The sequence below is a fragment of the Herpailurus yagouaroundi genome, unplaced genomic scaffold (genome assembly GCF_014898765.1).
Source record: "Herpailurus yagouaroundi ecotype Mexico unplaced genomic scaffold, PumYag 166, whole genome shotgun sequence".
NCBI lineage: Eukaryota > Metazoa > Chordata > Mammalia > Carnivora > Felidae > Herpailurus > Herpailurus yagouaroundi.
The window spans coordinates 10,955,429-10,969,650 of NW_024412407.1; the positions used below are offsets into that span (position 1 = coordinate 10,955,429).

Genomic DNA, 14,222 nt, shown 5'->3' on the forward strand with positions numbered 1-14,222 from the left:
AGGATACAAATATCCATTACGTTTTTAAACTGGTCTGAATCTATTGATATCCCACTCAGCTCTTAGACTCCATTAATTGCTAGATGATTGCTATATTCTTTCAATAACATCTTGGAGGAGTAATTTACTCCATGGACTAATCCAACTAAATTCAAGCCCTCTGGCCAAGGTAGTATTATAGGTCAAGTCAGACCTCAAGAGGAGCCCTTCTTAACTGTCTCTTTCCTTGGTTCTCTCTGTTAAACTTCAATTTGATCTACCATTTTCCTTGTTGCTCTCACTGAGCTATCACCACTCCCTTTTTAGCTGCGTGTCATTAAAATCTTGTTTTCAGTTGCATCTTTAGTCTTGAAATTCTCCTATTTCTTTCTCAAATAAGCTCATACTCCTTAGAAAAAGCTATGGAACACTCCGACCTTAACATCATGACTCTATCCTAAGGAAAAAACTGCACTAGTTCTGTGGATCTAAGGATAGGCCCAACTTCTCAGAGTAACAATCCTACTTTTTAATAAGCAGGATCCTGAGTCATAGCAGTAACCCCTGCTCTTCTTGGCTTGCCCTTCTCAGCATAGAACCTCTGCCCTACCAGTGATTTTGAATGGGGATGACTGAGCCTTGTGTTCTTGGCCAACCATGCCTGGGGTAGATCTTCTGTTTTATGAGTAGGGACTGAGTGGCGGATGGGAGCTTAGCTATTCTTATCTGTAATAGAGCTTCTGTGGCACAGAACTGCATGAAATGAGAATTGCTGGCAGTTTTCCCCTCCCAGGGAGAAAACTTAACCTTAACAGAATGCTGGAGAAATGGAGCCTTGTGTTCCTATCAAGACTAAAACTGTCATCTTGCTGAGGTAAGAGTAAAGGGCAGGTCATGGTTCAAATGTCATAGACATTCCCTCTTCTTACCCAGATATAGTAGATTTTTTGTGAATAAATATTTTCCCATTTGTTGTATAACCTTAGGATAATTTCTAGAGAGCTTAAATGGTTGTTGTATTTCATAATTTTTATGAGTTATGGTTGTTTTGTTGAAGAGTGAGGGCACAGGGCTCCTCAAGTTGCCATTCCAGAAGCACTTCCTCTCTTGGTCATATTTTAAAGGTAGATAACTTGGCAGAGAGGGCTCATATTCTCATTCAATCTTTGAAGCTGGCTAGCTCCATGCATGTCCATTCTTCTCCTTTTCTCCTTCATTCATATTGGTCCATCACATAATTGGTCTACTTCCCAGAATGTGACTCTCTGACCCACATCTTCTATTCAGTTCTTTTCCCAGGACAGTCCTCACCTTGATGAACTCCCCCTTATGAAGCCTGACACTGTGTTCTAAAGTCTTCAGACACCTGTTCTAAAGTCACACTTTAAGTCTTCAGACACCTGTTCTAAAGTCAAGTCTAATCTAAACCTTTTAGCATTCTCAGCAAGTTTTTTTAATCCATATGGATTTTTTTAAATTTATTTTTTATTTATTTTTGTAAACGTTTTTGTTTTTTTTTTTTAATTTTTTTTTAACGTTTATTTATTTTTGAGACAGAGAGAGACAGAGCATGAACGGGGGAGGGGCAGAGAGAGAGGGGCACACAGAATCGGAAGCAGGCTCCAGGCTCTGAGCTGTCAGCCCAGAGCCGACGCGGGGCTCAAACTCACGGACCGCGAGATCGTGACCCGGGCTGAAGTCGGACGCTTAACCGACTGAGCCACCCAGGCGCCCCTAAAGGTTTTTTTTTTTAATGTTTGTTTATTTTTAAGAGAGAGAGAGAGAGAGAGAGAGAGGGACGGGCAGAGAGGGAGGGGAACAGAAGATCTAAAGTGGACTGTGAGCTGACAGCAGAAAGCCTGATGCAGGGCTTGAAACCACAAACCATGAGATCATGACTTGAGCTGAAGTCAGAGGCTCAACCGACTGAGCCACCAAGTGCCCAAACTCCTACGGATTTTTTAGTAACACTTCCCTTTAACTAGAGATTATTAAATAAAGATTAAATAGAGATTATTCATTCTCAAATGATCAACCCATGTCAAGACTGATGAACTTTGTCCAACAACCCATCCTCCTTATAAGCTATATCATCTTGTCAAATACTTAATGTTATTAGAAAGAAGCAAATTGAGAATGCCACGTAGAGATGTGGAGAGTCTGATACAAGGTCTCACAGATGCCATTACTTTGGAAAGGTTGCCAAGTTCTGGGAATCCAGTCTTTTTTATTACATGTTAAATTGGGCAAGGTCAGGGTTGATGAAATAAAAACTAAATTCACAAGAGAGCTGATAAGCAATTAAATCATGTAACTGTCAAGTGGAATCAAAATTTTTATCTCAGAGTGCCTAGGTAGCTTATTCAGTTACGTGTCCAACTCTTGATTTCAGCCTATGTCATGATCTCATGGTTTGTGGGATCTTACATGCTTGGGATTCTATCTCTCCCGCTCTCTCTGCCCCTCCCCCTCTCATGATCTCTCTCTCACACACACACACACTCTCTCTCTCTCTCAAAATAAATCAATAATCATTAAACACACTTTCATCTCACTTAACTTTCCTAATGGGAAATATCTAACAGACAGCTAATTATTATAAAGAGTATTTCTTTTTTTTTAATGTTTATTTTATGAGAGAGAGAAAGAGAGAGAGAGAGAGAGAGAGAGAGAGAGAGAGACAGCATGAGTGGGGGAGGGGCGGAGAGAGGGAGACACAGAATCCAAAGCAGGCTCCAGGCTCTGAGTGGTCAGCACAGAGCTCGATGTGGGGCTAGAACCCATGAGCCATGACACCCCAATAAACAGAATATTTCTTGTTGAGCTTGATATCTGAATAAGAGGCATTAGCACAGTTAGGTTTTTAAATGATACTATAGTTATTTCCATTAATTTCTAACCCTTTATTTAATTTCTCTGTGACCCCATTTCTCCCCTATAATATCTTGAGAAAGTTATGTAGTTGTAAACTGGGCAATCCCATTTCATAGTTAGGAGAAGCAGAAATTCCATGTTAATAACCTGTCCAAGGTCCTTGAGAAAGTCAGAGGCAGAACCAGTACAGTAATAAAATATTCCTCTCTACTCATCAAGGTGAGATGCCTCCCTCGTGTAGTTCTCCAGGCATTTCTGGAATGCCAGGTTTTATTTCCCAAATTAGATGTTAGCTAGCATAGATAGGTATGTGCTGTGAATAGGAACTTTACCTATCTATATTCATTCTCTACAATTCAACCGGCTGAGGTTTATGTTACCAAAAATACAAACTGTCCAGTATTCTTAGAGGTGTTCTGTCAAATATATAAACCAGATTTTGTGTTAAGTTATACAACATTTGCATGAATACTCTCCAGATGTTTGATGTCACAGAAAGAACTTATTTTGTTTGGGATTCATCAAAACCACATCCTCTGTGTTTGCATATGACAGGGCACTCTGGGACATGAATTCTAAAAAGAGAATGGATACATATGGCACTCTTTAGGGAAAATAAACTTTGCCACATTGCAATATAAGATGAAGTTAAGGAGTGTGATGTGACTTTAGAATACATATATCAAAAGTGAAGTAAAGGAAAACCTTTGATGCTTTTCAAAGAGCCACAAAAATTGGACGATAAAACCTAATGTGTATCTCTTTAGCTGTTTTATAATTAATATTGATGACACAAGAGCAAGAGAAATAACTACATTCAGCTAATGCAAGTAGATCATGGCCAGCATCTATTTTGAGAATTCAGAACCAGTCATTAAATATTTCAAACATGTATTTTTTACCATAAGGGTACAGAGTTTGATACGCATCCAAAGATCTACCTTTTTGATTATATTGTTTAGATTATCCCTCTCCTTATTTTTGCCTGCTTGATTTGTCTTGTTACTAAAAGTGGTATATTAAAATTTCCTATTGGGGGTATCTATCTATCTATCTATCTATCTATCTATCTATCTATCTATCTCTACTTGTATCTCCTATAGTTTTATTTTATAAAAGTTACTGTGTTATTCAATTCATAATATTCATGGGTTATTTCTTCATTGTAGATTATGGTTTTTAGTATTTATTTGTCATGTTTTCCTGATTTAAGACTTGAATTCTACTTTGTCCCTTAGTATTATTACCCTTCTTCTTTTCTTATGTTCAGATTCCTGGTATTTTTTTGCCCATCCTTTTAATTTTAGCTTTTATGGATCACTTTATTTTAAGTATGTCTCTTACATACAACAGATTGTTGGGTTTATTTTGCAAGCCTTTTGGAAAATTTATTCTTTAAATAAATTTTATACCCATTCACATTTAAAAAAGTTATAGAGAGGGGCGCCTGGGTGGCGCAGTCGGTTGAGCGTCCGACTTCAGCCAGGTCACGATCTTGCGGTCCGTGAGTTCGAGCCCCGCGTCAGGTTCTGGGCTGACAGCTCAGAGCCTGGAGCCTGTTTCCGATTCTGTGTCTCCCTCTCTCTCTGCCCCTCCCCTGTTCATGCTCTGTCTCTCTCTGTCCCAAAAATAAATAAACGTTGAAAAAAAAATTTTTTTAAAGTTATAGAGAAAAATTACCTTTTTTTTTTTAGTATACAGTTTTAACATATGTACAGATTCACATTACCATCAGTATAATCAGCATATAGGGCTATTCCAAATCTTTGGCCCTAACTTCTGGTAAACACTGAACTGTTCTCTGTTGCCATTGTTTTGCCTTTGCTGGAATGTCATACAAATGTCACATAAATGGAAAATACAGTATATAACGTTTTAAGATTGGCTCTCTTCACTCAACATAATGCCTTTGTGATTCATCTGTGTTGTTGCATGTGTCAGTAATTTGTTCCTTTTGTATTGCTCTGAATTATTCTATCATATACAAGTTGTACAGTGGTCCTATAGTTTGTCCGCTCATCCATTGGAAGAATGGGTTGCTTATAGTTTGGGGAGATTATGAATAGAGCTGATATGCACATTTGTGTGCAGGTGTATGTGTGAACCTACATTTTCATTTTTCTGGGATAATCACCTGATTAATGGGATTGTAAAGTCATAGGGAATGTGTATGTTTACCTTATAAAAAACTACCAAACTTTTTTAAAGAGTAACTGTACTATTTTGTATTCCCACTAGCCAAGATTAAAGTTCTAGTCGCTTTGCTTCCCTGTCAGCACTTAGTATTGTCAAGTTTTGTTTTCTGCCCCATCATGTTCTGTGGAATCTCATTGTGGTTTTAATTTGCATTTGATTCACAGTTAAATATGTTAAATACTTTTCATGTCCTTATTGGTCATCTGCATATCCACTTTGGTGAAGTGTTTTCTCAAGTCTTCTACCCATTTTAAAAATTGGATTGTTTATTTCCTACTGTTTAATTTTGAGAGTTCTTTACATATTCTGGATACAAGTCTCTTGTTACATAAGATATTTGCAAATATTTTTTCCTGATCTGAGCCATAGCTTTTCTTTCAAGTGTCTTTCACACAGCAAAATTTTTAAATTTTAATGAAGTCAAATTTATTACTTTTATCCTATATGGGTTGTGCATTTAGTTTCATATTGAAGAACTCCTTGACTAACTCCAAGTGACAAAGATTTTCTCCCATGTTTCCTTCAAAAATTTGTATAGTTTTATAGTTTTACCCTTAGACCTGTGGTTGATTTTGAATTAATATTGTGTAAAATCTAATGGATTTTGCATGTAGACGTCTACTTGTCCAAACACCATTTGTTGAAAAGACAATATTTTCTCTACTTAATTACCTTAACACCTTTGTTAAAAATCAAGTGGACCTATTTTTGGTCCACTTGTGGGTCTATTTCTGAACTCTATTCTGTTCCATTGATCTACCTATCTCTCCAACACAGCAGTGTCTTGGTTATGATAGCTTTATAATAAGTGTCAAAATAAGGTAGTGTGGGTTCTTCAAGTTTATTCTTTTTAAAAATTAATTTAACTATTTTAATTTGTCTTTTCATATAAATTTTAGAATCAGTTCTCTAGAGCTACAAAAATTATCCATGGAATTTTTATCGCAGTTGCCTCAGATTATAGATCCCTTCATGATAAAATATGTACAACACATTTTAGAATTATCAAACTATCATGATGTAATAAGACTACATGAACCAACCAGTCAATAAAAGAAGTAGAACATTAAAACTTATGTCTACCTCCATAGTTCTTGTCTTATATCCACAACTACTTTTTCCTTTGATGCAGTCAATTAATTACTCAAGACATTCCAATTTGTTGAATTATTGGATATTTGAATCACCTTCCACTTGTGACTTTGCTATTAGAATTTTACATCTTATGGCCGCCTCTTCTAAAAAAGGTTGAGAGTAGAAGAGGAGGTAAACCTCATACTACTTTTAAAACACAAATTTTTAGCAGCTACATTGAACTAATTTTTTAAGTTAAAGGTTAGGTTTAAGGAGGTATACATTTTACTCTTAAATAAAAATATGAAACTAATATAATTAATTTATCCAATCATTTATTCCTTCTGAAGTCCCATAAGAACATACCAGTACCTTTTTTATACACCTGTAATTCTCTACAATGCATTACATTTATTTATATACATATGCTATTTTATTTTTCCCCCTGTTTAGTAAAATATAATTATCATAGAATATTGCATTAGTGTAAGGTGTGCAAGATAATGATTTGGTTATGTATATATTGCAAAATGATCACTATGGTAAGTTTAATTAACATCTATCACCTCACATAGTTACCACATTTTTTTCTTTGAATGAGAACTTTTAAGATCTACTCTCTTAGCAACTTTCAAATACACAATACAGTGTTGTTAACTGGAATCACCATGCTGCCCATTATATTCCCAAAATTTATCTTAAAACTGGAAGTTTTTATCTACTAAAGACATAAATAAAGCTCATGAAAATTAGTCTGGAGAAATGGAGGAATAGATATTTCTAGACCAACTGATTGTGTCAATGACCACCTAAGTCTGTCAGTAGTCAGTCATTTTTTTCCTTTCATTTTCAGTGTATATACATTTGAATGCTTCCAAGCAACCTTGAGCAGGAGGGTAAAGAATTAAGGAAAGTGTAGAATATTAGGCTGTGAAAACACCGAATGGCCTACTGGGGCACTCAGTAAGTGGCTTGTCACAGGAAACCTACATCACAGAATATACGCCTATTTTTAAGGAGTTTTGTTTGGTGAGAAGCCTACTTATGAGTTAATGTGAGATGGAGATATTCAATGCAAAACTTGTAGCAGGTTGACTAAGAATTAGTTATTTACTAATATAAAATACCAAATGTGTCTAGTATTTGCCAATATAAAATACCAATGTGTCTAGTATTAATGTCATTCATTATCATGGCATATGAAAAGTTTATATGTGTATTTGTGTATTCATGTGTATGTAATGCTAAAATTTAATATTTGTAATGTTGCACTTAATTTATCCATTCAAAAACACTAAACCATATTCTGGGCTCTGAGAATACAGGAATGAAACATATAGGTCATATTCTAAATTTATAACCAAATGATATATGTGATATATTTTCTTTGGAATTTATCTAAACATTAGTTCTCTTTCAGGGAAATTCTGTATATATCAAAATTATATCATAAATGTATTTGAATTTCTATTTTGATTTTAATTAAGAAATAGCTTAGACTTCTTAGCAATAAACTAAATTGATATATAATTGTTTTAGCAATAGTAATAATTCACATTATAATTATATTTGAAATCTATTTCATCTTTACCTTCATGACAAGATAATATTTTCAATCACATAATGTAACTCCTAATATTTTATCACAGTCTTGCTCAAGATTCATGCATGTTAGGCTATGGGATATAGTGATGTAATCTAAGAAGATCACTCTGAATCTATGTGTACATGGAACATTGGCAATAAGCTTAATTAGCATTAATTAATTCTACTTTTGAATGTGTAATTGTGTACTGCAAGACATAAATGTGCCCAAATTTTATCCAGTTTTGTCACACATTTTCTCAATTAACAGATATTTAAGGTTTAATATTTAGCAAAGATAGTCTGAAATACTTTGACATGAAAATGGTTCTTGTGTCTTGAAAAGAATTAGATCATAATGCCACTAGGGGGCTCACAGACCATGTGTGTAAATCCTGTGGCATCATACACTTCAGGGCACTTTAAAAAGGGATGTAGGGGCGCCTGGGTGGCGCAGTCGGTTAAGCGTCCAACTTCAGCCAGGTCACGATCTCGCGGTCCGTGAGTTCGAGCCCCGTGTCGGGCTCTGGGCTGACAGCTCAGAGCCTGGAGCCTGTTTCGGATTCTGTGTCTCCCTCTCTCTCTGCCCCTCCCCCGTTCATGCTCTGTCTCTCTCTGTCCCAAAAATAAATAAATGTTGAAAAAAAAAATTAAAACAAAAACAAATAAAAAGGGATGTAATAGCTGGGACAATAATATTACACTGACTAGTTTTGTGTAGGGGGTTAAGAAGTAACATTTTTATGGCAACAGAGAAAGTCACATTAACAGGAGAGTCCAGAAAATACATTAAACAGGTGTAATTCATCAGAGAAGTTAGTAAGAAGAGGTCAAGAATAGAAATTGAAGAGGTGTACCTGGGTGACTCAGTTGGATAAGTGTCCGACTTCGGCTCAGGTCATGATCTCGTGGTTTGTGGTTTGATCCCTGTGTAGGGCTCTATGCTGACAGTTAGGAGCCTGGATCCTACTTCGGATTCTGCGTGTCACTCTCTCTCTCTCTCTCTGCCCCTTTCCTGCTCATTCTCTCTCTCTCTCTCTCTCTCTCTCTCTCAAAAATAAATAAACATTAAAAAAATTAAAAAAAAAAAGAAATTGGAGAAATGTGAAAGTCTGGTATTAGTCCCTGTGAACACCCCATCCCTTAGGACTTGCCTATTGCTACAGGGACACGAGCTCTAGCTGTCAAGCCGTGGAGTCCTAGGGTTGGACAGAATTACTTTTGCACAAATAACATTATATGGTATTGATTCAGATGTCTCATATTGAGATTTGTTTGTAATCAATGTTTAAAGAGCTTTAGCTGGTTCACTTCCTTTAGAGTAAGATTATATCAATATTATTTCATTTTTTAAAGAAAGACCCTTGAAAAATAATTTGAGGTGTTTCTTATGTAATTCAAATTGAGGTGCTTTTATGCAAGAGCATTCTGTTTTTTTAAGTTTTTTTTTAATGTTTATTTATTTTTAAGAGAGAGAGACAGAATGCAAGCGGAGGAGGGGCAGAGAGAGAGGGAGACACAGAATCTGAAGCAGGCTCCAGTCTCCAAGTGAGCTGTCAGCCCAGGGCCCAACAAGGGGCTCGAACTCACGGACTTGGACTGCGAGATCATTACCCAAGCCAAAGTCAGATGCTTAACCGATCGAGCCACCCAGGTGTCCTGAGCATTCTTTTTTTCTTTTAATAATATTATTAAATGTCTATTTATTGATTTTGAGACAGAGATAGAGAAAGAGAGGGAGAGAGAGAGAATCCTAAGCAGTCTCCACTGTCAGCACGGAGCCTGTCGCCAGGCTCGAACTCAGAACTGTGAGATTATGACCTGAGCTGAAACCAAGAATCCAATGCCTAACCAACTGAGACACCGAGGTGCCTCCAGGAGCATTCTTAAATATTTTATTAATTCCACCTATTTTGTTTTGTTTACAATGTAGGGACAGTTCAGCATTAACTTGGCAGGAACTGGAATGAGGATATCCAGCACAGCAAAGTGGCTTGCTCAGGGGAGTTATGCCTCTGTCATCATCCACAGATCACAAGTAAGTCCTGCTGGACCAAAATGCCTGTCTGAAATACTGTGCTGTGAACTGGAATTAAAGGACCTCTACTTTAGAGTTATAAAGTTAATGACTAATGAGTTATTGCATATATGAGGCATGTTACATATAATGGGGCATAATATTAATCTGTGAAATAATGAAACTGGGTTCATTGTTAGTCATGTACATGTGTTTTTATGTGCATATAAATCCATGTGTAGGCTACAGATCCTTGAACCTGAAATATCAAATGCCAGGGCATAGAGATTTTATCTGGCTTGTTTGGGGCTGCTGACTTGATATGCCAGTACTTCAAAAAGAGGTAGTGCTGTTAGCTATACTTTAATTATTAAAGATGTGGTAGTTTTAATATTTCAAAGTGAGGAGTATATTTTTGGTTTATTTACCTCAGTGCTTTGATTCAGTGATGGGGGTGGTGTTAAAGCCATTTTTCGTTTAACATCTGTTCTTTATAGTTTCTCTAAGAATTAGGACTATTTTTATGGGTGTATGCATATTTTCCTCTGCCTTTATCTAGATAACATCATACTTGGCTTTTACTGTAGCACACGTATTACATGTAGAACACATTTAATTTGCTCATACACTGCCCTGGCACATACCCTTTATGAGATGGTTCCTGTTACTTCCGGTTACCATGTCTCAGATAGCAGGACTCTATCTACAGTAAATCAGGATCTGTAAGTGTTTTCACCTGTGTTACTCATAAGTCAGCACCATCGACAGCCCCTGCCCATTCGATTTTAGGGTTTTTCTTTCTTTTGATAGAAGTTACTTTTGTTATACTCCTACTTGTATCACTATTATTTGTAAGTGAAACTCAATTTTCTAATATTCATAGACACTAAGACATTCTATTTCTGAAGACTATGCAACTGAGTTTTAATGAACACCTAAAGAATTTAAATTTTTATCATTTCTGCCATTTGGGTCAGAAGTAGGCTTTTAGAACAAATGGCTATTTTTAAATTTTTATTTGGCATATTTAGGTCTAATCCTGTTTGGTAGAAAGTATGGGAATAAATGAATTACTTGAAGTATATTCTGAGCAGGTCCCAGTGCAAAGAGCTCAATGAAATATTTCACCTTATTTATCCAGCTTTTAGATATCTTTTTGGTATTGTAAAGAGACCACCAGTAGGTGTGACTATTTAGTACAGTCATTCCTTTTGCTTCTTTTGAAGTTCCATTGTAAAGCTTAATTATTATTTTTTTTTTAATTTTTTTTTTCAACGTTTATTTATTTTTGGGACAGAGAGAGACAGAGCATGAACGGGGGAGGGGCAGAGAGAGAGGGAGACACAGAATCAGAAACAGGCTCCAGGCTCTGAGCCATCAGCCCAGAGCCCGACGCGGGGCTCGAACTCACGGACCATGAGATCGTGACCTGGCTGAAGTCGGACGCTTAACCGACTGCGCCACCCAGGCGCCCCGGTAAAGCTTAATTATTTAATCGACTGAGAATATCGACCTTGATCAAAAATGTTGCATATGAAAGCATTTCCTGAAACCTGACGCCTGGTGTGAAGCTGAAAGGGTGGAACCCACACTTACGCATGAAATGCAAACCTCTTTTTACTTGCCAAGACATTTTATCCAGATTAGCTTTTTACTTAAACAATCTGGGGATAAGAATGTATGTATATGAATGGGAATTTTTACCGCCATTCCCTTCTTCTCTGCTTACTTACATTCTTGACAGTTAAAAAGCTTCTGAAAGAAAAGACAACTTAAAAACCCCTGATCTCAAAACATTCTTTACCCCAAAATGTTCTAGGAACTCAAAGTTTCCTTCTCTGCCCTCCCTTTTAACATGAAAAACAAAACAAAACAAACAAAAAACCTTATTTTCTCCAGATACTCATATAGGAGCTCAAACTATTTTTTGCCTCATCCTATTAAAATGTCTTCAGTCTTTTGGCTTTTGGTCAAAGATGGAAAGCAGTCTAGAGAGAACATGCATCATACCCCTCTCACCAGCCTCTGTCCACCTGTTTGTCAGTGAATGGTTCTGCTTTTCTTAAAATAGGTGGGAAAAAAAAGAAAAAAAGAGAGGAATCTCCCTTCTTAGTCCTTTTCTAATTATAATTACTGCTTTTAGTACAGTTTTATCCATTTTATCACCTCCTTTTCTATACTTTTCTTTAAACTGCGTTTTTAATACTTCTGTGAGATGTTTAAGGTTAATGGGGGAGAATAGGACTTGTCAGTTAAGGTCAAATTCGTATAATATATTTTTTATTTAGCCTATGAGAAGCTTATGTAAAATCATGTAAATATCAGACAGCAAATTGGGAGAGTTTTTAACGAGCTCGCTGAAGCAAATAGACACCTCGATAAAAAATATGTAGTTTGAGATGAATTGTCTAAATTTTAGTGTGGATTATAATCAAGTAGCTAATATGAATCTCAGATTATCCACTTCCCATGACCACAAATTTCAACTAAGCCTGAAACGGTATGATCTTTGACCTCAAATGTAATTGTTATAGGAAACTTTGGCTAAATGATTTCAGCCCCATGATTCAAAGCATTTGCTCTTTCTGCCTGTGTGCACAGATACCAGCTCATGTATGGTTATCCTATATTTCTGCCTCTTCCTATTTTCAGGATGGAACCAAAGTCTACGGGAGATGTGGAGGGTTCTGTGGAAAGTGTATTCCTCACATGACTACTGGTCTCCCGATTCAAGTAATATGAACATTCAGAAATGGGAAGTATGAGGAGATATTCTCTGGAATATCTGCGAATAACTGGTGCTCGTTTCTTTACTCTTCCCTTCCTGAGATTTCCACATCCAAAATGTCTGTGCCTTTTCTTTTCCTTTTCTTTCTTTTTTTTTTTTTTTTCCCCAGGGTGTTCATCAGGGAATCAAATCACTGCTTAATTTTTCCAAAGCCTTCAAAATAAGCTTAACATATATATGATTCTAATCGGGATCTTTTTAAAAGGACACAATAATTTATGGTAGAATATACAGATATTTGAATGAATTATACCAAGGTGATGTTGCTGTTAACAAACAGCTTGGAATGGATTACAGTTATATTATAGCTATAATCGCACATATAAATCTACTCAGTACTGAATTGTACAATGAAATGTTTATTCTACTTGTTAAAATGGAGCAAGTAAAAATTAGGAAAATGAATTTATTTAAAACAACTATAAACATTATTAAATCTGTCAGGTGAATAGCAAATCCATAGTCACATCAAAAAGTACATAGCCATTATACTTTCTACTGATACAGCTTAGATACCTTGTTTTATATTTCCTTTAATTTTTAATTGTGGGTTATGGTGCTTCAAATAAAAAAAATTATCCTGGAAATGCAGTATACTTTTATATTAAAAATGTATGCTTGGGTTAAATACAAATATGAAAATTTGTGGGTATAACGCAGAAGATATGATATAGTAGAATTTTACTTAAAACACCTACCTCTAATTTGATTGTACATACAAAAGCAATATTTTGTTTTTATAATGTTTATATTCTGTCTCAATAACTCATATATGTAAATATTTACTCTGAAAGATCTAGTTTCTCAAAAACTATATACCGTACTTTATTAATCAAATAGAGAAATGAGAATAATTGAAATTTTGGAAATCCCATTTTGGTAAACAAAATTATGTTTACATATGCAAAATTTTTATTAGAGATGTTCAAGTTATTTTATATCTGAGGTTTTCAAAGCCAAAACATAAAAGATAGTATACAAAAATTAACTATTCATGGGTAAATTCTCAGGTATTTAGAGATTTTTTTCAGGTGAATAATTTGTGTACTATATAATAATGTGATTTTAAAAGAATTATAGACAAATAGTATTTTCCTATGGCAACTTCTCTGTAAACCAAAAAATGAATCTACTAATAGATTTTTGCCAGGAAATAGTTAGTATACTAGTTTTACCCACAAAGTTTTTTTTCCCCCAAACATTTATTATTATTTATTTTTTCCCCAAACACTGTTTTCCCAAACATATATTGTACCATATAAGGTACTAAGGCTATTTGTGCCAGTGTGGTTAGATAAACGTTTAGGGATCTCTGTATCAGAAATGAAGTATTTTGCACTATGTGCCTTAAACCAGTTACAATCATTAATACAAAATGTGTAACATTTTCTAGAAATGTTTTCATTCATAATTAAAATCTTACAAACATTTAAATAATAAACATATCTGTGTGATACATTAGCATTTTGTTTTCGTTTTCCTTACGTGCAAAAAAATGAGTCCTCCACCAAAAGTCTGTAACACTAAAACCACTCCAGAAATTCCAAGAATTTTTATTTTAATTGTTGCAGTTGGGATGGAAAGGGCTCCTATTCTTTTTTTTTTAATTTTTTTTCAACGTTTTTTATTTATTTTTGGGACAGAGAGAGACAGAGCATGAACGGGGGAGGGGCAGAGAGAGAGGGAGACACAGAATCGGAAACAGGCTCC

General features: G+C 35.5%; 1 protein-coding gene across 3 annotated transcripts in view; it reads left to right on the forward strand.

Annotated features, from left to right (window-relative positions):
• Positions 1–13,973, forward strand: part of ADAMTS20 (ADAM metallopeptidase with thrombospondin type 1 motif 20) — a 180,262-nt gene extending 166,289 nt beyond the window's left edge. For all 3 annotated transcript variants that reach the window (XM_040488395.1, XM_040488396.1, XM_040488397.1), the window contains 2 exons: positions 9,641–9,745; positions 12,377–13,973. In XM_040488395.1, the coding sequence (XP_040344329.1) occupies positions 9,641–9,745; positions 12,377–12,466 (195 nt within the window). In that variant the 3' untranslated portion in view covers positions 12,467–13,973. The remainder of the gene's footprint in view (positions 1–9,640; positions 9,746–12,376) is intronic.
• The last annotated feature ends 249 nt before the right edge of the window (positions 13,974–14,222 follow it).